This window comes from Eschscholzia californica, unplaced genomic scaffold, assembly GCF_041429995.1.
Source record: "Eschscholzia californica isolate CP2 unplaced genomic scaffold, dmEscCali1.0.p SCAF_3, whole genome shotgun sequence".
NCBI lineage: Eukaryota > Viridiplantae > Streptophyta > Magnoliopsida > Ranunculales > Papaveraceae > Eschscholzia > Eschscholzia californica.
This window is the reverse complement of record NW_028238420.1, coordinates 24,062,752-24,086,515: the sequence shown is the minus strand read 5'-3', so window position 1 is coordinate 24,086,515 and position 23,764 is coordinate 24,062,752. Positions and strand designations below refer to the sequence as shown.

The window sequence follows — 23,764 nt, the reverse complement described above, 5'->3', positions numbered from 1 at the left end:
TCTGTTCGCAGACTTCCAAAGGGTCTGCGAACAGACCTTCAAAGGGTCTGTTCGCAGACCCATTAGAGGTCTGCGAACAGATCCATTGAAGGTCTGTTTGCAGACCTTCAATGGATCTGCCTTTCTCTCTCTCTAGATCGATCTAGAGAGAGAGAGAGTTTAGAAAAAAAAAAAAAAAAAAAAATTTAGAGAGAGAGAGAGAAGAGAGAGAATAAAAAAAAAAAAAATTTAAAAGTCGCCGGCCGGAAGTTTGGCCGGCCGGCGACCCTGCCGGAGAAGATGATGATGTGGCGTGGTCAAATGTGGGTGAAATACACCTTTAAAGGGGTTTTTTTCACCCATTCAAAGAGGGGGGGCCCTTTAACAAAGCTAAGTCAAAGGTTTTTTACTAAGTCAACGAAACTATGGGGAGGCCTTTTAACAAAAACGGGGAGGCCTTTTAAAATCTCCCAATTGTTATTTGTCCATATATTGACCCGTCACAAAGAAGACATAGTCTTTAGTATCCCACATGAGGGGTAGTTGAAGCATTAAAGAAAAAGTGAAATGAACTTCTTTTTTTTTTTTGATGAGAAAAAAGTGAAATGAACTTGAGTATGCACAAATCTTTTCGACCAAATTGTCACTGCTCCAAATTATTTTGGACTTGCTTTTTTTTTTTTTTGTTTTGTTAAACCTATTTTGGACTTGCAGATCAATTTGATATAGGAGTGACCTTTTTTATTCCACTCCACCAAATTGTTTTACACCAAAGAACAATTTCAAGACGTCCTCTGTAATGCCCTAATAATCAATGGACTTTTCTTTTGAATTTCTTCCACGATTTCAAGCAGATTAGACTAATTTATGAGGCGCACATGGTTCCCGAATTCAAGTCACACTAGTTGATTTATTCTATTGGTAAAAATGGAAAGTAATGGGAAGTGCATCCGAATTCAGAAATATAAACAACTTGAGTCTTCCATGGACCTACTCGTGTTCATCCTTTGCACGTTTTAGTATATTAAGTTTAAATTTTCAAATATTTTATCAAAAAAATTAAATTAAATTTTCAAATAAGATATTTTAATTCATATTTTATAATACAGTAATAATCTTCCTCTAATTTTTTTTTTAAAGATCAGATAACATTTTGTGGAACTTGTTCTTTATTTCAGGTTATTTCATTAGAAGTAAGAAAATGAGGGGGGGGGGGGGGGGGGGGGGGGGGGGGGGGGGGGGTTGTGGAACGGGACTTTCAAAGACTTTCAAATACAAAATGTCCCGTAGACAATTCAAGACATTTCGGATGACTTATTATAGACAACATGTGTTCATAGACATTTTCAAGACATTGAGAGTTTAGAACAGAATGTCTTTATAGACATTTCAAGATATTTGATCCATAGACAAAATGTCCTGGGGACATTTTAAGATTTTGAGTCCATTGACAAAATGTGTAATGCATATTATATTTGTGCTAATCAAAAATATATTTTTCGACTTTTGTAGACATCTGTGAATATTTGTGGACATTGATGGACATTTGGTAGACATTTATTATTTTAATATTATTATTATTGTTAAATCACATGAAATAATATATTAATACTAACATTTAAAAAATATATTTTTCGACTTTCGTAGACATCTGTGAATATTTGTGGACATTGATGGACATTTGGTAGATATTTATTATTTTAATATTATTATTATTTTGTAATTACATGAAATAATATATTTATACTAACATTTCAAAAATATATTTTTCGACTTTCGTAGACATCTGTGAATATTTGTGGACATTGATGGACATTTGGTATACATTTATTATTTTAATATTATTATTATTGTTTAATCACGTGAAATAATATATTTATACTAACATTTCAAAAATATATTTTCGACTTTCGTAGATATCTGTAAATATTTGTGGACATTGATGGACATTTGGTGGACATTTATTATTTTAATATTATTATTATTGTTTAATCACATGAAATAATATATTTATACTAACATTTCAAAAATATCTTTTTCGACTTTCGTAGACATCTGTGAATATTTGTGGACATTGATGGACATTTGATAGACAATTATTATTTTAATATTATTATTGTTGTTTGATCACATGATGGACTTCAAATGTCTCTTGTTTTTGAAAGACGTTTTGGCTTCTAAATTTGTCCCAAATCCTTCACAAATCCATCAAACTATGAAGTCCACCAAAGTCTAGGACATATTTTGTCTACAATTGAATGCCTCGGACTTTCATAGACTCTCAAATGTCTGGATTTGAATGCCTCAGACTTTCGTGGAATCTCAAATGTCTGGATTTGAATGCCTCAGACTTTCGTGGACTCTCAAATGTCTGGATTGAATGGCTCAGACTTTTGCGGACTCTTGAGAGTCCGCGAAAGTCTTGCTCCACTACCCTCCCCCCCCCCCCCCCCCCCCCCCCCCCCCCACGAGTGTCATCCAAATAATCATTTACAACTAAAATAATGGAGTAATTGCTTATTGTTTTTGTCCTCATAAAGTTTTGGTATTTGCAATGAAGACGTCTAGGGATGGAGAAAGTTAGGAAGAGGGACAGAAACTAAGGTACAAATAAATTATTCAGTCGGATGAGCAATTTTGTACCCGATTGCCGAGTGAGTAGCTCTAAGTCTCTAACAATTAAAGAAAGTAATTTTTATCTTGATCTATGAGCCTAGATTACTTTTCTTTTTGTTGAAACCTAGATTATTTCATAGGTAAAAATAAAGACATAAAGTATAGATTAAAGTTTTACTATCACGATTTATTTGTCTAAAATTAGTGATCTCAAGAAAATCGAGGTTGGGAAAGGTATCAAGATGTTTACATTTTCTTATGGTCAAGAATACAAAAATTTTAAAACTCAACAATCATGTTTTTTAAAAGGTGTTGAGGGAGCCTCTTGCTCCTAAGAATTCTAGATTCAATGATCCGTGGTGTTTTAAGTTTCTTGCGTTATTCCGCCGTGAGTGTTGAAATATCTTTCTATATGTTAAAATATCCCATATAATAATATTAGGAAATATCAAATATTAGAAACTAGTAAGATATAGGAACTAGTAAATATATTATCATAAAACTATTAGAAACTAGTAAAATATTAGGAATTAGTAAAATTAGAAATTAGTGGTATTGTAACTTATAAATAGAGTTTTATATTTCTTTTGTAAACCATCAAGGAATAAAACAAGTTCTTTGATCAATTTCAACTTGGTATCAGAACCAATGATCTTAAATTTGTTTTTTGCTAAAAATTTTGTCGATTGAAGGAGAAAGAACCTTCATCTTCATCTTCTTAATTACCTATCTTAATTTTCAAAAGAAAGAAAAAAAAAAGTCTTTCATTAGTTTTGGTATTAAAAAGAAGGCAAAAAGACAAAACAATATTTTTTAATTGTTATTGTGTGATCTATATTGTCTCACAATTTACAATACAAAACTTTGAGTTGGTAGAACACATCTTCTCAAAGATTTAGTTTCTAAAATTTTTCTGATATAAATTTCTCCTCATAATTAATATAGTAAAGAATATGGATCAGACAATTGGTACAATTTTTTCAGTTAGGAGGATCCTTTAATTCAGTGATTACGTTGAATGAAAAAAATTATGATACGTGGTCTCAAATCATGGAGATGCATATTGCTGAAAAAGAAAAACTTTCGTTTCTTCGAGGTAATTCATTACCACCTGCTGAAGATGACGTTAAATATGAGAAGTGGTATACAGAAAATCAAAAAGTCAAGAGATGGTTGTTGATGTCTATGACTCCGGAAATTGTGAAGAGATACATTTGTTTACCTACAGCTCGTGATATTTGGAAAGCTTTATCTAAAGCTTTTTATGATGAATCTAATGAATTGCAAGTCTTCTCTTTGAATCAGAGGGCATTTTCTGCCAAACAGAATGGGAGGATACTCTCGGTTTATTACGGTGAACTGGTTGAGATCTTTAGTGAATTAGATCACCGTGATAAAGTGATCATGGAAAACGAAAACGATATTGTATCTTATCGTAAATCAATTCAACGACAACGTGTGCATATTTTTCTTGCAGGGTTAGATGGTGAATTTGAACAAATTCGTGGTGAAATTTTGAGAAAGGATCTCATTCCCAATTTAGAAGAATGTTATGCTTTGGTTCGTTGTGAGCTTGTTCGACGCACAACGATGAACAGTGAATCTGAAACAACTGATGCTTCCGCAATGATGATTCGAAATAAGACAATATGTAATATTGTTAAAGCAATTTGTCAATCCGACAAATCTTCTTATAAGTGTACCCACTGCAACAAAACTGGTCATACCAAAAATCATTGTTATGAATTAGTAGGTTATCCTGAATGGCGGGATCATAATCGAAAGAAAAACTCTAAGAAACCCCTTGTAGCTGCACTTGTTGAGACAGAGGAAAAAAATCCAACTGTTAGGCAAGCTTCAGCAATGGTAGTCACTACAGGTAACGTAGAAATGAAGAGGGAGAACTTTAGAGATAAACTATGCTACGTGGAGCAGTTAGAGAATCTCAGAAATCAACTAAACGAGTGTATGCACCAAAAGTACGAAGTGGAGAAGAAACTATCAAGTCCTAGCTCTTTATCTCAAGAAGGTATTTCTGCAGATACAAGTATTCTGGTGAAGCAGTTGCAAGAAGAAGAAGCAAGAAACTTTTATTCAGGAATTGGAGGCATCACTTGCTAGAAAGGAATCCTCCATCAAAGAACTGCAAAGTAAATTATCAAAATAAAAGGAGGTCATGGCTCACCAGCATAACGAGATAAACTTGCTCAATGACTTTTCTTGGATTTGAACCTGGGAGCTCCAAGGTTTCTGGAGTTTGTGTCAACACCTTGGACCACTTGGCCTACCAAGTGTTGACGTGGGCTACCAAGAGTTGACGTAAGCTATGACTTTTGTAGTCCAAAGATTCAGTTTGAGACTATAGTTCTAGGCTGAGGGGAGGCTAAAACTCAAAACTAATGTAATACAAAATGTTTGTTTAAAAATTGCCTTTTCCTTGGCAATTATACCCGGCCCTAGTCTATTACTTCCGCAAATTTATCTCTTTTAACTTGTTCTTACATTTCTAGGCACTCAAATAACTCTTTATTTACTACTCCCTCCTTCTCAAAATGAAAGTCCATTATCGAAACTCATCCGATTTATTTTCGTTTTGTGTGTTCCCATATTGTCCTTATTAAATGAGGATGTTAGCATTTATTGTAATTCAATCTAGTGAATTCTATCGGACAAAAGTAGTGCATGCATTATCTTTCCTAATAAATGCACTTGATATTGATAGAATTAAGGAGGGGTATATTTGCCAGAATTCGTTTATTGTTTTTTTGAGAGAATTAGTTTATTGTTGGTTTTGTTCCTGAATGGAAGGGTTTTTGTGGTGTTAAGATGATGCATTGAATACAAATTTTGATGATTTATAAAGGTGCTTGTTATTTAGAGATTTTTAACAAAAATTGACCTCCAATTTTTATGTTTAGTTTGTGATTAATTTAGCAATATCACATGTAATTATGGAATTTACATATAACTATTTTTTCAATAACAAACATTAATTAGACTAACTATAATACTCCCTCCGTCTCAAAATGAAAGTCTATTATTCTTTTTTGGGTTGTCTCAAAATGAAAGTCTCATACCATATAGAATGGACTTTCATTTTGAGACGGAGGGAGTATTATAGTTAGTCTAATTAATGTTTGTTGTCGAAAAAATAGTTATATGTAAATTCCATAATTACATGTGATATTGCTAAATTAATCACAAACTAAGCATAAAAATTGGAGGTCAATTTTTGTTAAAAATCTCTAAATAACAAGCACCTTTATAAATCATCAAAATTTGTATTCAATGCATCATCTTAACACCACAAAAACCCTTCCATTCAGGAACAAACTAACCAGCAATAAACTAATTCTCTCAACAACAAAAAAATAAACAATAAACGAATTCTGTACAAATTTTATCTTAGCTAATGGCCAAGTCAAACCCTCAATCCGAGCATAAAAATTCTTCAAGATTCAGCAAGTTTGAGATTGAGAAACATATCCCTGCAAATTTTGTTTCTTATTTGTCACATCATCGGTCACGGCCAAGGTGATCAAGTATATTCCTCCCAAGGAATAAAACATTCAAGTGGAGCCATACTAAAAGTTACTTCCGGACTGCTTTATGTGGCTTCTGCCGGATATTGTATTCTGACATGTTCGTAAGCTTTTACCATCTCTGAAGTAAAAGTCCCTAATGCTTCAAAAATTGGAATAAGACCTGCTTGTAAACTACTTGAAGTAGCCTGATGAACTTTTTTGACAGTTTCTTCGTGCATAGATTTCTCATCCTCGAGTCTCTTCCTCATGGAATCTAGATCTACCTTGAGATCATCCAGTGCTGACACTCCACTCTCAGTGAGAACAACCGATTTATCCGACATTGTATCCAGTTTCTCTGGGTTCTTGATTTGGTTTCTCTTCAGGGCTCTTACCCGTTTCTCAAAATCTTTCGAGAGGTATTCAGCTTTGAGCCTTTGTCGTTGCTCCTCACCTTGCCTCTCCCATAACTGATGCAAGCTCAACGCAAATGCATTAATGCTGTTTGCCACTTCAGACTCTGAAAGTTCGTCTATTGCTTCATACCAATCATTGCTGATAACGAAAATGGGGGGAGCTCCAAGTCTGCTTGGGGAGAAAGGCATGAATCCATCAGAGGTTTCTTCTGGCTTGTCGTCTAGGCACCTTAAAAGCCACCCATTTAAAGTCTCTATGTAACACCTTTGGGTGTTTATCCAATCACTAAAATGGCAACTCCAGTTTAGGAGTTCTGCCTGTAGTTTCACAGTAGCCTTCAAGTTCGAATCTCTACCAGCTCCAGATCTTGCCACGAGAGTACGGCGTTTGCTCTCTACGATGGCTTGGAACTGCTTTTGATGGCACTTAATCATATTCTTCCACATCCTTATCAATCTGCATAAGAAATCACAACCTTATAAGAACAGGAAACAACATGATCTATTCTTTCCATATTTCCGCAGCAAGTTAAACTCGTTCTTGGAGTGTTCCAGTACAACTAATTCAATGTGTAATGATAAAGAACTATCTTATGCTGTATTGCTGTCACAATATATTATTGCAGGTGAAAATGACTCGTTTTTTTCCTAGCGAAGGATATAAATATGAAATAAAGTTTGCGTTTCGGAGTCCGACAATTGCTATCAACTTTTCTTAAAACAAAAAATTATTTAACAAAGGTTTCTGGCATAACATTAATCATTTGACTAATGATTTATATGTTTAGTTGATAAATAGCAAAACTTTTAACATTGTTTCGGTAGATTTGATTCTTACACTAGTCAAAGTTTTTTATTTTATTTTAGACAAAAGTATATGAACAACTGAACTACAAGTCCATGTTGAATAACTTATCAAACAACTTGCCAAGGTTAAATGGCAATTTCTCAACCTTGTCATATTGTGTTAAAGCCAATAGAGGTTTTTTTTTCTTTTCCCTGTATTTTTCGTTCTTTTTTCCTTCAATAACTTTCTAATGAGCAATACTCATCCTAAGCAACATAATAATGACAAGTGTCAGACAACTTGTCGAGCATAGGGTGTTGAACTTTGTGATATTGATTGATTTGAGCCCCTTGATAATATTGTTTATATGTCTATAATATTTTTGGTTTTTCTATCTTCGAAAAGTTTAATCATTTGTGTTATGGAAGAGCTCATATTTTAAACAGAACTTTTTGAACAACTAATCTGCCAGTGATTATGACCACTGAGCACACAGTTACATTAGATGTTGTAGATTTACCACCACTCGTAAAGACAACATCTCTCGTACATTGTTATTATATCACACGATAAAACAAGTGATGCATATTATGAAATAGCAAGAAAATAGACTAAATTATGACACATGCCTAAGGTTCCTTCGTCATTTAGCTATGACGGGTTGTAATGCAAGTTGGACATGAATTAACTCATTAAGATAGACAAGTTATAGATCATACCCGTTAATCAACTCTGTAATCTGAGGTTGCAACTCTTCATCCCTTAACTTGTGTATTCTGTATGATATAGCTCCGATAGCTCTTATAGTGATATTAATTTTGGTGAGCAACTTCGTTATTGAAGCCCGAGTAGCATCAACCTCACTGGAATCTGCACCTTTATGATCTAAAACCTTCAGCCTCTTGCATTGCTTTTCGTAGACAACCCGTAGTCTTTCTTCATCCTAAAATCACCTAAAAATTTAATTAACTGAAGGTACTTTATAAATTTGTAACACCAATCAAAGTACGTAATGAAGTTAAGCCATAATGAATAAGAATACATACACATCAATAAGAATGGTATCACATAAGGTTACCAAGTTCGGACAGGGGCAAGGTGAACAATCAAACTTCAAAACCAATAATAATCCACAAATACCTTTATCCAACTTCAAGACAGCATGTACAGACTCTAAAAACAAAGTAGTCGCCTAGTCGGTATCAGATACAGATGCATTTCAGCTGGGGGCGATACACGATGTATGGAATTCCAGTGATGGATGAATGTATCTATGGCCAACGTGAGGCAACGTGTGGTCACATGGTAACAGAAGAGATTTTTGATAATAAGACAGCGATGTACTGTCATATGCAAGCGAAACTAAAATGGAGCTTGCGTATTAGAAGTAAAGATCCTAATTTTAACCACTTCAAGATATAAGACTCAAGACTGAAAGGTGGAATCTAGTTTAACTAACAACTTTTGGAATATGATATAGGTGCTGAAACATTCACAATTTACCCATTGTTTTGTTTCATTATTAGAATCGTCCGCATTTTACTGTTTTACCTCAACAGATTGTGTTGTAATACTCTGTACTTCATAAGTGTCGCGATCCAATTTCAATCAATTGAGCCACTAACGTCAAAGTAGAAACTATCCAGATTAGGGTTCTTAGGCATGATAACTGTATTTGGTGTCTTTTCAAAACCTAACAGTGCCAAATAAGGATTCTACTATCAGCTCGGACAAACACTTGAACTGCAGAAAGGCAACAACCCATGAGAGAATTTGAAGCTTTAGAGCCATATATTGAACTACAAATCATACCTTTACTTCTTTATAGAGCTTCTTCTCCCACGCATACAGTGTTTCTAAAGTTAAAGAGAGGTTGCCAGACTTCATTTGGAACTCGTTGCTTTCTCCATAGTTAGCCTTGGCCATTTTCAGTACTCTTGCAGCTGTATGTTGTGACCTCCTAGACTGATGGTGAAAATGTATCGTCGTAGGAGGAGCTACCAAACTTAGAATCCTAGAAGAGATCTCTATAGAAGATATATTAGTTCCAAACTCCAGCCAACTAGATTGCATTACTCTAAAGATAACTATGGAATATGATGATTCATGCAAGTATTAAAGTTGAAAGAGTTCGAACACATCTCAAGTTGATAATATAAGATCCAAAGACAATATAGAACTTATACCTTTCAGCAATGTCCTGGTAGATCGATATCGAAGCTTCCCCACCTCAAGCATCAAAGCGACCTCTTTACCATAACCAGAAGCAATATTAAATTCGTCCCTGATTTCATTCACAACTTGTTCAATGTCTCGTGTGGCATGTGTTGATAATGTGGTCAAGCTAACTGGAATTGAGGATCCGTCATCACCCTGGGGAGGTGACTGCATATCCACCTCAAAGCGCACACCTTTCTTCCTCACTACTTCCTCCTTTCCGGTGCTTTCTGAGACGAAAATCGTGTCAGGACTGCTCATATTCTCCTCCTCTACTGACTGGACATACTCCTCATTTTGAGCGGGAGTTGTTCGATAAGTGCCATCGCCAAAAGAAGCAGGAACTGCTCTAGAATTACCTACTCTAGGATCAGGAACTGCATTTTTTTGATTCACCTTGTATCTTCCTGCTGCTGCTGCTTCCTTGCTGGGTTTTTGTTGGATTTCATCTTCCAAATCAGGAATTCCCTCTCTTTTTCTTACTTCAACAGAATCAGGACTACCAGTACCAGTAGATCCAATTCCATATCTACCCATGGGATAGAAATTGGGATAAACAGACCCAATTGAATCAAAGGGGTTAAAGAAGTCCCAACCAGAGACTTGGGGTGGAGGTGGAGGAGGAGGAGATGGGGAAGGATTAATCTGAGAATTACCCATTGGAGGAAAAACTTCAAAATTTCCTCCTCCTCTTCCTCTTCCTCCTCTATCATTTCCACTGTAATTTGTGTAAAATTTTGAAGAATGTAATGGTGGTTCTTCATAAATCATTGAAGCCATCTTTGTGGTTGACTTCTTCATGTAATATGAATTATAATTGATTCCAGTTGTTGAGCTGAAACCCATACCTGATTGAGAAGGACTATAATAATAATAGGGATAATAAGATTCAGGTTCAGGCAGGAATTCTGATTCCTCTGGAATTTCAGGAATGTGGTTTTTAGGAATTTGATGATCAGAGGAGATTGAATTGGAAGAATCCAAATCAGACTGCAAATGATCAGAACCCAAATCATCATTAACTTCATTATCAACATCATCATCCGAATCAGAATCATGAGAGCATTGATGAGATAGAGGGAGAGAATGAGAGAAAGAAGTCGATGAAGATGATGAGATAGTACTGCCATTCTTCTTCTTATCTTGGTCTGATGGAAGTGTGAGTACTGGAGATGAAGGAAAAGAATTCGAATCACCAGTAGTTATCAGTTCTTCCTCTACAAATCTAGTAAGTGCTTCACCAACTTGTTTTAGAGATGTAAAATATGTAAGATGAGAAGCAGCAAGAGCATATCTATGATCTGAAGCTGCTTTAATCAACTCTTTTCTCTCTCTACAACGAATTACTAATGGAAGATCATCAATTTTAGATTTTCCACAACCCATTCTAGTAGAAAAAACAAGAAGCAAGAACAAGAAAAGAAAACCCACCTCAATTCTCCTTCAGTCTCATCAGAAGAATTACTTAAAAATCAACACATAGAAGAAGTAGAAATTCAAGAATTTAATGCTAAATTAGGAAGATAGTGATAGATGGTGGTAAATATAGATAGAAATGATGGAGTAATTATTTTTAGAAAGAGAAATTGATTCTTGATTTTTCTCTCGTTTTGACACAGTAAGAAATCTTAAAGAGAGAATGAAATCTACTGGTAATTGGAATTAAATTTCTGAGTTTCCATAATTAATTCTTATCCTGTAGGATATTGATGAGTCCTCGGTTATTGTGCCGAGATAGAAAGTGGAGGGTTTGCTCCTCCTTATAATAAAAGTTTCTTTTATAGTAAGCTTAAACTAATAATAAGTTAAAATCTTCTCATCGAAAAAAAAAAAAAGTTAAAATCAACCATATGTGGATGGATTCTTAAGCTCTTATAAAACGGTTAATTTCCAACTACCTCCTTACCCTGACCAGCTTCTCTAGTTTGGCCTCCAATATTGCTCAACATTCTCATTTGGCCTCCATTTTTTTTGTTATCCTAACTTGTTACATTTTCATTATTTCTGCGTGTCCGATACGATATTCTATTTTATAATTTTTGAATGCCACGTCGAATTTTTAAATTTTTTTCTTAAAAACCATCTCTAATACAAAACTCAATTTGGATCTCTATATTGATGCAGTTGCAGTTAAATAGAGTTATCTTAAGAGGACACTTTATTTCTAGAGTGCCCTCTTGAGATGTCTCTAATCATCCAACTCATCAATATTTGAATCTGAACCAATAGAAATGTTTTTTTTTCATATATCTTCAAACTGATTAATTATTTCTTTACAAAGTTAATCATGCCACATACATAGGTAAACACAAGTTGAGACTTCGGGATTTGAGGAACAAAAGAATTGATAATCTCTATTTTCACCACCTATGAATGAGAAACTCAATTGGACCTTGACACATGCGATTAATAGAGATGTTTCTAAGTTTTGCATTGGATGCGTTCTTAAAGACACAAAAGAATTGAAGATCTTTATTTTCGCCACCTAGAAATGAAAATCTCAATTTTGACATAATACCTAGGACTAATAGAGAATTTTCTGAGTTTTGCATGGAGATGCTCTTAGAGCATTTCCATGTACTACTCAATCTTAAAAACTCTAAGTGCCACTAGGATTATATTTTTTTTTTTAACTTTTGTCAATTGAAAACTCAATTTAGATCTCTCAGATGATGCGAATTCAGTTTAGATCTCTAAGATGATGCGATGGTGGTTAAATAAAGATATCTTAGGGGACACTCTGTTTCTAGAGTACCTCTTGACATATCTCTAAATGTTCAACTCATCATTTCTAAAATTTACATAACTATGAATCAATTCTTCATATATCTTCATAATAACTAAGTATTGTTTTAGAAAATATCATGCCAAATAAGTAAATAAAACAACTTAAGAAGTTTACAGTGGAGACACACGTAAAGGAGGGTCTCTTTTTGCACAGTGTTTATTGTCTATTCGTTGGGAATGAAAGATCGGCACGACTGCATCATGGACCCTAGGGATGAAGACTACGAATCCATGGTTACACTTATGGGGGCATTGATGGGGAACACAAATGATAACATAATAAAACTGTCTGAGAAAGATGCAGCTTGAGAGAATGAAGCTAGGAAAAGCTTGGCGATACAATTTATATCAGGCAAGAGGATGAACATGAATATATTGCAAGAGATTTTAATGGGGGCTTGGAAACCAATGGGAAGGTTGTGGATTACAGAATTCCATGAAAACTCATATTTGGTTACCTTTGAACACACAAAATATCGAGAAAAAACAGAGGAAGGGTCTCCGTAGTATGTGTAAGATGAGTTAATTATCTGGGAAAGGTGTGAACGAAACAAGCTACCAACAGACTATAGATTTAGCGAGACAGAGTTCAACATTCAGATTCATGGTTTACCTATAAAATTTTTAACGGTGGAAATAGTAACAAAAATAGGAAAACTGAATGGAACTACTAAAGAGATTCATAATGAGGAGATAATGAAAAGCGAAAAATATGCTCGAATTAGGGTCTCTGTAGATGTTACCAAAGCACTAAGAACTGAAATAGTTCTCGATAAAAGACAGAGCACAATTCAAATCAAATACAAAAAGCTCATTAGATGTTGTTATTTTGGTGGAAAAATTGGCACCTTATGGCATATTGTATTCGAAGAGCGAGGTTGAGAGAAAAATTTCAAAAACATGGTCTCAAGAAACTAAAGAGAAATCCATTAAACTTTTGTTACCAAGATACAGTGATTCAATGAAAGCAGATAATCAAAGATCTTTGAAAACAAATTACAGAGTAAGAGCAAATGGAGAAGAAAGAAGAGGACGGTTTCTGACATGGATCTTAGGAGATCTCAGTCGTAGGATTCAAAAATGATTAATTCTAGGAAGTTTCCGTTATTGAATAACAATGAATCGGCAGAATATCCTTGCTCCGTAACAGATGAAAACTGTTGTAGGAAAGAAAAATAATAAGCCAACTATACAGGTTGACTCGATCAGCAAAAGAGGAACGAATATACCTCATGAACACTCGGTAATTCATTCAAGTGAACATAGAGATGTGGCGCCTATAGAAGGAGTAGTGGGTCGAAAGGGGATTAGCAACAGACCCTGTAGTTCAAATCCGAAAGACCACACTACAAAGAATATTGATACAACAAGGTTGGAGCATGCACATTAGAATGAATATTCAATCGGAGAAGAAGGTGTAGGATTCATAACTCGGACCAAATCTTTGCTTAGGAACAGTCTGGTTATGGAAGACCCTCTTGGTGTGGTGAAACCAAATTACCAAGAAGGAAAAAAGACACAACAAATAGAGGAGTTGGAGGCGAGTAAGAAATTATTGACTGTGGATATAGCAGTAGGGGGAATAGAGAAAGTGAGAAACATGACATAACAACGAAGGGGTCGTGGAAGAGATTACAAAAAGCAGATGGGAACTCCTTAAAAAAGAAGCAGGGTTTCAAAATAATAAGAAGAGCAGGTCATTAAATCTAATGGATGAAGATTCGAGGGACGACGGTATTAAGAGAGGTAAATTTGCTATCAACAACTTGGTTGAAGTATGGGTAGAGGCGTCCAGACCTTCAAGGCCACAAACCAAATGATCGTACAGAGTTGAAATTGCCGGGGAATGCTCCGAATATTCTGTCCGGAAACACATTCCTCCGGGCAATTAAACCTTCTGTTATTTTCTTGTCCGAAACAAAACTTTCTCAACGGTCGTCAGAAGATTGGATTCAGAAATTGAGTTATAAAAATCATTTTATAGTTCCATCCATTGGACTAAGCGGCGGGTTGTGGTTATTATGGGATGAAGAGATTAAGATAAACGTGAGTTCTAGCTCGCAAAATCACATTCATGCTATAATTGAAGAAGTAGGAGATGAACAAAGTTGGAGCTTATTACTGGTGTATGGTCCTCTTTGTGTAAATGATAGAAGTATATTTCGAGATTTCATGAGAAGGTTTGTAGCTCAAATACGAGACCCTTGGTGTGTGCTGGGAGACTTTAATGTAGTAACTACTGAGTCAGAAAAATGGGGAGGTGTAGGACTAAATCACAAGTCGCAGAACAATTTCGAAATGTGATAATGGATTGCAACATGATGGATATCAGATATTCTTAGCCATTTTATACTTGGGCAAATGGAAGAGAACTTCAGAATCGTATTCGTGAGAGACTAGATCGTGTATTAGTCAGTCCAAATTGAAGAATACGATTTCCTAACGCTCAAGTAAAGCATCTAACAAGATTTACTAGTAACCACACACCCATCATCCTTAATACGGTGAGAGCAAGAATTAAAGGAGGCCTCCCATTCTGTTTTGAAGCTTATTGGACGGAACATGAGGAGTTCGGGGAGGTAATAAGTAATTCATGGCAGCAATCAAGAGGAAGAATTATTCAAAAATTACCACAAGTAGCGAAAAGACTGAAGGTGTGGAGTAAAGAAAGAGTGAGACAAATCTTTAGCCGAATAAAAGAGGTCGAGTCCAAGTTGTTGACTGTACAAAACTAACCCCTAGCTTGAAGGTGTTGGAAGAGGAAAATCGAGTTATTGGGGAGTTTATGGAACTTCGAAGGATGGAGGAACTTTCTGAGCACAAAGATCTAAGAAAGACTCGATCTTAAACAATGATAGAAACATAAATTTTTTTCATTTATCAGTGTTAAATAGAAGAAGGAAAAATAATAGTCATGCAGTCAAGTTGGTAGACTATTCTTGGTCTGCTGACTCGATAAAAATTGCTAATGTGTTTACTAATCATTTTTATAGGGTCTCTAGGGAAGAGCCGATTACCTCTCTTCTGGAAGCACTTGAATTGACCGATCGACCTATTTCGGCATCAGAGAATTGGTTACTAAGTACAATTCGAACAAGGGATGAGATATGGGGTGTCATTAAGAAGATGAAATCATGTAAATCACCTGGACCAGATGGATTCCCGACATTATTATTTAAAGAGTGTTGGCACGTTGTAGGGGATGGGGGTAACAAATCAACTAAGAACTAATTTTGAGACAGGAGTTTTACCAGGTAACTTAAACCATACTTTTATTGCATTAATTCCAAAAGTATCGTCACCAGGAACGCTGGCTGATTACAGACCTATATCCTTGTGCAATGTTTTGTATATCATCATTGCCAAAATCATAACCAATAGACTCCGGCCCTTGTTAGATAAAGTTATATTCCCTACACAAAATGCATTTGTGCCCGGAAGACAGATTGCCGATAATGTAATTGTCGCACAAAAGATATTTCACTCAATGGTTTATACATCGGCAAAGGATGGAGCGTTTGCTTTAAAAGTTGATATGGCTAAAGCATATGACAGGGTTGATTGGTCGTTTCTAAGTGAGGTGCTTGCTGATGTCAAAAAAATGGCATTCTGTTATATCAGCATGAAACAGGGACTTTGTTGCATGACACCGTCCGTTATGATCGAATATTCTGTGAGTTGATTGGGATTACTTCTTTCTGCTCCTCGTTCCAGCACCTTGCTCCTGCTCTTAGCTCCTGATTCCTTGGGGGAAAACCTGCAAAGGGTTCGAAAACCGCTTCGACGCTCAAGACAGTCAGGTTGCTCTTTGTAGTAAAACAATGAATATTGATTGATCCTTTTTGGGGGAGTTATGGGAACTCTGTGTAAGTGGAAATCTTTCTGGTCGAGAGATCGTGTCTTGTGGAAGACGATAGGGGGCCTATGTATGGGCGATGTTAGGCCGACTGTGATATATGGCGTAGGTGAGGTGACTGTCATTCAACCGTGAGAGAAGTTATCTCTTATTCGTATCTAGGGTTTCCCTTAGAGTCTATCTCGTATCTAAGATAACAGGAAGTTCCTATGTTCAAGGATACTTCATAGATATCCTGCCGAGGTGATAGATCTTCGGGGAGATACTTTCTTTGAGACTCTTGAAGTCTAAACTTGCTTAAACACTTTAGATCTTTAACCGACTGGGATCTTTTAGGGAGATTCTGGAATTAAGTCGGTAAATTGTTGGCTCGCTTCTGCCTCTCCAGTTTAAGGCATGAGACATAGGCCTAGCTTACGCGGCTCCCCCTCATTCCTGTAAAGATTTCAGGGCTGATCTTTTCCTGCCGGGGTGAAACAGAGCTGATACCTCTTAGCTTGTCCAAGTCGACCTCCCAGTTAGGGGGTGTAGGTGGCGGAGCATTGAGGGCTTAGTTGTTCTGCTGCCTTAAGTCGGTTGACCTGTTGGACTTAAGGTCAAGTCTTGACATCAGTCAATGTCTGGACAATTTATGCATCATCAGTGCTAATTCAATATGGTATTATAGAGAATACACACCGTGTGATAATGAATTGTGTCACTATAACATCTTTTTTGGTTTTATTGAATGAAAGACCAAAGGGTTTTTTTCATAGTGAAAGAGGATTGAGACAAGATTGTCCATTAAGCCCATCTCTATTTATTTTATGTTCGAAAAATCTCACAAAGCTTGTCACAGAAGTAGAAAATGTGGGGTTTTACAATGGACTTAAAGTTAAAAGAATGGCACCAAGCATTAGTCATCTTATGTTTGCCGACGACTTGTTCTTTCTTGGAAATGCATTGGTAACAAATGTGATTGAATTGAAAAGAAATTCAGATGCTTATGCTTCATGCTCTGGGCAATTGATCAATTACCAGAAATCGTCTAGTAATTTCAATGCATATAGTGATGAAACAAAGAGAACTAGGGGAATACATATTTTAGGTGTGAAGGCCATGATAAAAGATGATGTCTATTTAGGCAACTATCTAATGAAACCAAATCATAGACTATCATCGTATGAATTCGTAGTGCAAAAGGTAGAAAAGAAGTTAGCGGGATGGAAGAAAAACTCATTATCACATGCCGGAAGAACCATACTATTAAAGAGTGAACTATCATCAATTCCTATTTGTTTCGTATCAAATAATAAATAGTGAACAAAGCTTTAATTGGCAAACTCTATGGCGATTCTTGACGGAACCGAACACAGTATGGGTTCAATTATTAAAGCAAAGTATTTGAAAAATCCAAACTTCTGGAATTATGCTCCTGAAAGGCCTATTACAGCAACTTGGCAGAGTATATTGGAGATGAGGACATTCATAAAAGGGGGTCTTTGTTATTCAAACATCTGGGAAGACCCTTCGGTACCAACACTAAGAGGTTTCAAATCGGGTCGAAGAGATGAAGATGATGAGACTATCGGATTCCAGAAGGTGGTAGCATTGATAGATTGCGAAGACAAATGGAGAAAGGAAGTGATAGAAAATATCTTTGACGACTTATCATGCAATACAATTTTGCAAAATACCCTTGAGCAAAAAGTCCATAATCGATAAGATCATCTGGATTCATACAGAGAAGGGAAACTTTACAATTAAATCTTTATATAGGTCCATTGAAGAAGAGACTCTAAGTACTTCTTTCAACATGGAATTACCAGGTGGACTAACATGGCATCTTTTGGAAGAAGGTAAGAGTGACGCCAAGGGTGAAGTTCTTTTTCTGGAGACTAATTCACAATGCCCTGCGAACAAAGTTGAAAGCTCTACGATTTAATGACAATGTATCTAAATGTTGTTCATGGTGCAAAGAAGAAGACGAAGACATAGAACACATATTTAGAAATTGCAAAACTGCGAAAGAAACTTGGAACTCCTTGACAGTCCAACTGGACATAGTTGCTAGCTTTATTGAACTATTATGTGAGTGGATCAAGAAGGGTTAAGAGGATGATGCAATGATTCAACGATTGTATGTTACGTGGTTTCTCTGGAAAGCAAGAAATAAATGGTTGTTTGAAGAAACCAAGCCAACAAGTGCAGGTATTATCACTGAAGCATTAAATATATGTCGGTCTTTACAAATTGCTGGTGACTTAATAGTAGGGAAGATAGAGAGGAGGATGCAAGGATTCCTCATGGGATGGCAGCCACTACCAGTAGGAAGTCTAAAACTAAACTTTGACGTTGCATACTCCATAGGTAAGGCCACTGCTGCTGTAGTGTGTCGAGATCACAACGAAGAATTTGTATTGTCAGAGACAAAAAATGTATTGGCATCAAGTGTGCTTGAAGCAAAGGGGAAGAAGGCAAGTAGGCTAGCTGTAGAAATTGCAATAAAAGATGATCAAACCCCAATTTTTATTGAAGGAGATGCGTTGGGGGTGATCAAATCCTACTCGTCGGTTGGAACACAACCGCCCTGGAAAATAAGGTCGATAATAACCGAATTTTATGCAGAATGTAGTTTACGGAATGATATTATGTTTTCATTTTGCCCACGAGATCTAAATCGTGCGGTGCATATATTAGCAAACAAAGCTATGATGGTAACCTTATTTAACTCGTGGGAGTCTAACCAGATCCCAAATTGCATTGTAAGTCAGATGGTGGCAGATAAAATCAATGTTTATTTTGATCTGATTAATGAATAAATGCTAAGGTTGTCGCCTTATTTAATAAAAAGAACTAAGACTTGACACATAAGTGTTTTTTTTATCTTGCTATTTTGATTTATTTTAAGTTTTGCGTTGGAGATGCTCTTAGATAGATTGTTTCTCTCTCACTCAATCTTATTCTCTCTCTAATTTTTCTAACATATCATCTTAAGGAACTACTTTCATCTGGACCAACTTTAATACTACATGTGCTTCCACTAAGTAAAGAAGAAATTTAGGTTTTTTTTTTTCTTATTGTTGTTGTTCCCTTATTGGCGTTCTTAAATTTGAGTTGTAGATTTTGGTAAAATTTCAACTAATACTATAAAGCGTATTTTAAATATTTACATTGAGACAATCATACTATATAAGGTCAGAAGAACTCAGTTCGGCATATTGAGCTCTACTTTGGACATGATCTATTTGTGATCATTTATCAATTTTATATATATATTTTTTGAATTGGTCAGTGTCTCTTGAACCCTTGACCTCTAGGATGGTAGACTATGCCTTTTACCACTCCAACCAAGGGTTGTTGACTCAATTTTATATCAGTATACGCGACTAACCATGACAAGTAAATAAAATAATGAATTCTTCTACATTTTAGTCTTTTTTTTTTACTAAGGAGTGAAGGGCACTCCTACTGAGCCTTTAGTCAAACTTAAAGACAGTATCGTGGCTGAGAATTTAGGGGCCCTGTGCCAAATTTGAATACGAGTTTTTCGTACAATAAGAAAATTACAAGTAAAAGTTAATTAGAGTGCAAGATAATTTAACAACATATATATGAAAATCCTAGGTGAATGAGAGTGCAAGATAATTTATTATATCTTAGAGTGCAAGATAATTTAACAATATCGTATCGAATACTTTGTTTACAAGTTATTAAATGTTTCAGCTAGTGACTAAGCCGAGAAAGGTTAAGGCTAGACTGAATCAATGGAAAGTGGCTAATTTCTCTAGCTTCTCTCAGCAAGTCAGTGATGCTAGGAAGGAGCTAGAGGGTCTTCAGGCTGCTCTTCATTACCAGCCCCAAGATGTGAACTTGAGAAGGCTTGAAAAATAGGCCTTGAGCAGCTATTCTCACCTGGCTGAGGCAGAGGTCTCTATGCTTAGGCAGAAAGCTAGAGTGCAGTGGCTCACTGAGATGGATGGCAACTCTAAGTTTTTTCACAATACTATCAAAGAGAGGAGAGCTAGGAATAACATCCACAAGCTAACTAATGGTGTTAGTGTGATCCTTGATGATCAACAGGAGGTTGTCAATGAATGTGTCAACCATTATAAAGCCTTCTTTGGTCTTGAGGAAGTGGTTGAGGGTGAGGATGTTGTTTTGAATTCCTTTGAGTTTTCTAATTCCCTCTCTAGTGATGATCTGCAGGTGTTGCTGACTCCAGTTACTAGGAAGGAAGTGGTCTTTGCTCTTTCTACTATTGGATCTGACAAAGCCCCTGGTCCAGATGGGGTTTCCTCCCTCTTCTTTAAAAGATGCTGGAGAGTGGTGGGGGATGACTTCACCAGAGCTGTGCTAAGTATCTTTAAGTCAGGGAAGCTGCTAAGGGAGGTGAATGCTACTTTGCTGACTCTGGTGCCTAAAGTTCCTGATGTTAATAATATGGGTTATTTCAGGCCCATTGCTTGTTGCAATGTAGTCTACAAAACTATCACTAAGATTCTCACTATCAGGCTGAAGAATGTGGTGGGTTCTTTGGTGGGAGAGAATCAATCTGCCTTCATTTCAGGGAGATCCATTCAGGACAATATAATGCTTGTTCATGAGCTTGTCAGAGGGTATGGTAGGAGGGATGGCCTTCCTAGATGCACTGTGAAAATTGACTTAAAGAAGGCTTGCCACTGTTAGATGGTCTTCTCTCTCTTAAAGATTCTGAACAAGTTTCACCTACCTGATAGGTTCATTCAATGGGTTGAAGCTTGTGTCACTACTCTTAAGTTCTCAGTAGTGGTGAATGGTGCTGTGAATGGATTCTTTGAAGGCAAAAGAGGCCTCAGGCAGGGATGCCCTATATCCCTTTATCTATTTGTGATGGTAATAAAGGTCTTTGCTATGCTTCTTCATAAAGGGCAGGTTGCTGGTGAGTTTCATTTGCATCCCAAGTGTAGGAATCCCATTGTCACCCATTTGTGCTTTGCTGATGACCTTATGGTCTTCATGAGGGGTGACAGATAGTCTGCAATTGCTTTGAGGAAAGTTCTTGATCACCTCTTTGTGGGCACTGGGCTGGCAGCAAACAACCATAAGAGTTCAATCTTTTGTGTTGGGTTTGGTGAGGCTATGAAGGAAGAACTTAAGAGTATCCTTGGGTTCAATGAAGGGGAATTGCCTATGAGGTATCTTGGGGTCCCTCTTCTTGATACTAGGTTGTCCTATTTTGATTGCCTTCCCCTCATTTAAAGGGTGCAGAGCAGGGTGCATTCTTGGAAGGCCAGGTCCCTCACCTTTGCTGGTAGGATGATCTTGGTTAATGTGGTTCTGAATAGCCTGCTCATCTATTGGATGTCAGTTTTTGTGCTTCCCAAAAGAACCTATAAGGAGATTAATAGCATCTTCAGTAGGTTTCTTTGGACAGGCATTGATCTTGGCCCCAGTAAGGCTACTGTTAGATGGGATATTGTTTGCTTACCTAAGAGTGAGGGTGGCCTTAGTATTAGGAACCTTGAAGCTCTGAATTTAGCTTTCAATTTGAGACATGTTTGGGAGTTGGTTTCCAATAAAAACACCTTATGGGTCAAATGGGTTAGACTGAATTTGATTAGAAACCACCAATTCTGGCTCATGAAAGCTCCTCACGGTTGCTCTTGGTGTTGGAGGAAGATCCTTGAGTGCAGGAAGGTTGCTCAGGGTATTCTCTTCCATTTTATTGGTAATGGTGCTGACACTTTGTTTTGGATTGATCCTTGGCACCCATAGGTGTGCTCCATGATCTGTTTTCAGAATCTTATAGATATAGCTCTGACTTATACCTTGAGGTTAAAGTTTCTAACTTCATCAGAGAGGGTGCTTGGTGTGTCCCTAACCACTTGCATGTTGAGCTTCCTGAAATTTTTACTGCCTTAGGCACTGTGCCTCTTGCTGCTGGGGAGGTTGATAGGCTGGTCTTGAAGGCTAGTTCCAAAGGTGTTTACATTCTCAAGGACACTTATGATGCTGTTAGGCCTAGAAAGCATGTTGTCTTTTGGAAGAACCTCATTTGGTTCCCTAATTGCATCCCCAATCACTGTTTTATAACTTGGTTGGTTTTGCATAATGGGTTGAAGACTAGAGATAAGCTCAGAAAATGGGGTCTCCCTGTTCCTATTGAATGTGGTCTTTGCTCTAATGGTATTGAAAATCTTCTCCATCTTTTCTTTGGCTGCAGCTTCTCTCAGGAAGTTTGGTGCAGGCTGCTTCAGCTCTTGGGATTCTTCAGACCCTGCTTCCCTTCAATTGAGGAGTTTAGATGGTGTTGTGATCATTTTAGAAGTTCTTCTATGATGGCTAAGGTTGGCTGTCTGGTCCTTAATACCTTTGTTTATCACATTTGGATTGAAAGGAATGCAAGTTTTCTTCAGAACAAAGCAAACACTGTCTCAGGGATTATTAATATGATTGTGGATGAGGTCAAGATCAAGGCTTCTTCTTGGAAGTGCAGAATTGAAGGTTCTATTCAGAACAGGGAGTTTGCTGAGAAATGGAATCTGGGCATCCAGCTTATTAGGCCTGCTGTTAAAGGCTACAGATGGAGCCCCTCTCCTCCTGGTTGCATTCTTATTAGCTCTGATGGGTCCCTGGACTCTGAGTCTGCTGGCTTTGGAGCCATCCTTAGGGACTCTGATGGGAATCCCATTGCTCTTGGTGCAGGGGCCTCCTCCATGGTGTCCATACTCCACCATGAGTTACAAGGTGTTCATCTTGGGTTAACTTTAGCCCTTAAGCACCATTGCTCTAAGGTTGTTATTGCAACAGACTCAATGGTGGTGTCTTCCCTGCTAGCAGACAGGCAGCAGCTGCCTCCTTTGGATGTGTGGTTCATTTGGGTGCAAATTCAGAAGCTTTGGGGTTGCTTTCAGCAATGTACTGTGCACCATGTATTTAGAGAGCTGAATCAGGCTGCTGATCTCCTTGCCAAACTCAGACCTCCTGGTGTTGTTGAGTTTGAAGCTGCTTACCTTCCTGCAGGGCTATGTCAGATTATTAAAGATGACAAGAATGGTAGAATTAGATTGAGAAAATGTTGGCTCTAATGCCTTGTTCTTTGTAGTTTTTGCTTTTTGCTTTTGTAGCTTGTTTGTTCTTGCGTCTGGGCCCGTCCCAGCTTATCAATGCAAAAAAAAGAAAAGAAAAAAAGAAATGAAAACAATTTATTATGTAATGGAGTAGAAATTAAGAGTTACTTAACAATTGTACTAGTAGATAAAAAATAAAAGTGATTTGGAGGCCAGGGGACTCCAACCCGAGCTATTGACATGGAAATTAGAATGGTCTCTAGTTGAGCTAAGAGGCTAACTGTTTGATTCTATAGCTCTATTTATATAGTGCGTTACTCAGGTCACATAAGATAAATGGGCCCCTAATGGTGGGGGGCCCAGTGTGGTCGCCCTGCCCGCACTGGGCCTTCCACGGGCCTACTTAAAGATAATAAGGTGATGTTTGCTCCTATTGACTTCCTAGATTTCTTTTTACGTTCTTGAATTCTTAGACTAAAAACACACAATGTATTTTAAATCGTACTTAAAAAATGACTAAATAACTACAACTAAGGCGACTCTATATAGTA

General features: G+C 36.8%; 3 protein-coding genes across 3 annotated transcripts; 2 read left to right on the top strand and 1 right to left on the bottom strand.

Annotated features, from left to right (window-relative positions):
* Positions 1-3,780: 3,780 nt before the first annotated feature.
* LOC147549135 (uncharacterized) lies at positions 3,781-4,716 on the top strand. Its single transcript, XM_086668248.1, has one exon. It carries the CDS (start codon positions 3,781-3,783, stop codon positions 4,714-4,716), a length of 936 nt encoding a protein of 311 aa, XP_086524374.1.
* Positions 4,717-5,824: 1,108 nt separating this feature from the next.
* On the bottom strand, positions 5,825-11,393 carry LOC147549134 (uncharacterized). The gene is made up of 4 exons (XM_086669880.1): positions 9,509-11,393; positions 9,135-9,349; positions 8,042-8,265; positions 5,825-6,992 (listed from the first exon to the last, which is right to left on the bottom strand). Exons 1-4 carry the CDS (start codon positions 10,923-10,925, stop codon positions 6,203-6,205), a joined length of 2,646 nt encoding a protein of 881 aa, XP_086526006.1. The 5' UTR covers positions 10,926-11,393; the 3' UTR covers positions 5,825-6,202.
* Positions 11,394-17,508: 6,115 nt separating this feature from the next.
* LOC147549133 (uncharacterized) lies at positions 17,509-23,231 on the top strand. The gene is made up of 9 exons (XM_086668242.1): positions 17,509-17,710; positions 17,907-18,020; positions 18,532-18,713; positions 19,888-20,028; positions 20,110-20,780; positions 20,901-21,082; positions 21,236-21,338; positions 21,489-21,850; positions 21,943-23,231. The coding sequence occupies exons 1-9, from the start codon at positions 17,509-17,511 to the stop codon at positions 23,229-23,231; spliced, it is 3,246 nt and encodes a 1,081-aa protein (XP_086524368.1).
* The last annotated feature ends 533 nt before the right edge of the window (positions 23,232-23,764 follow it).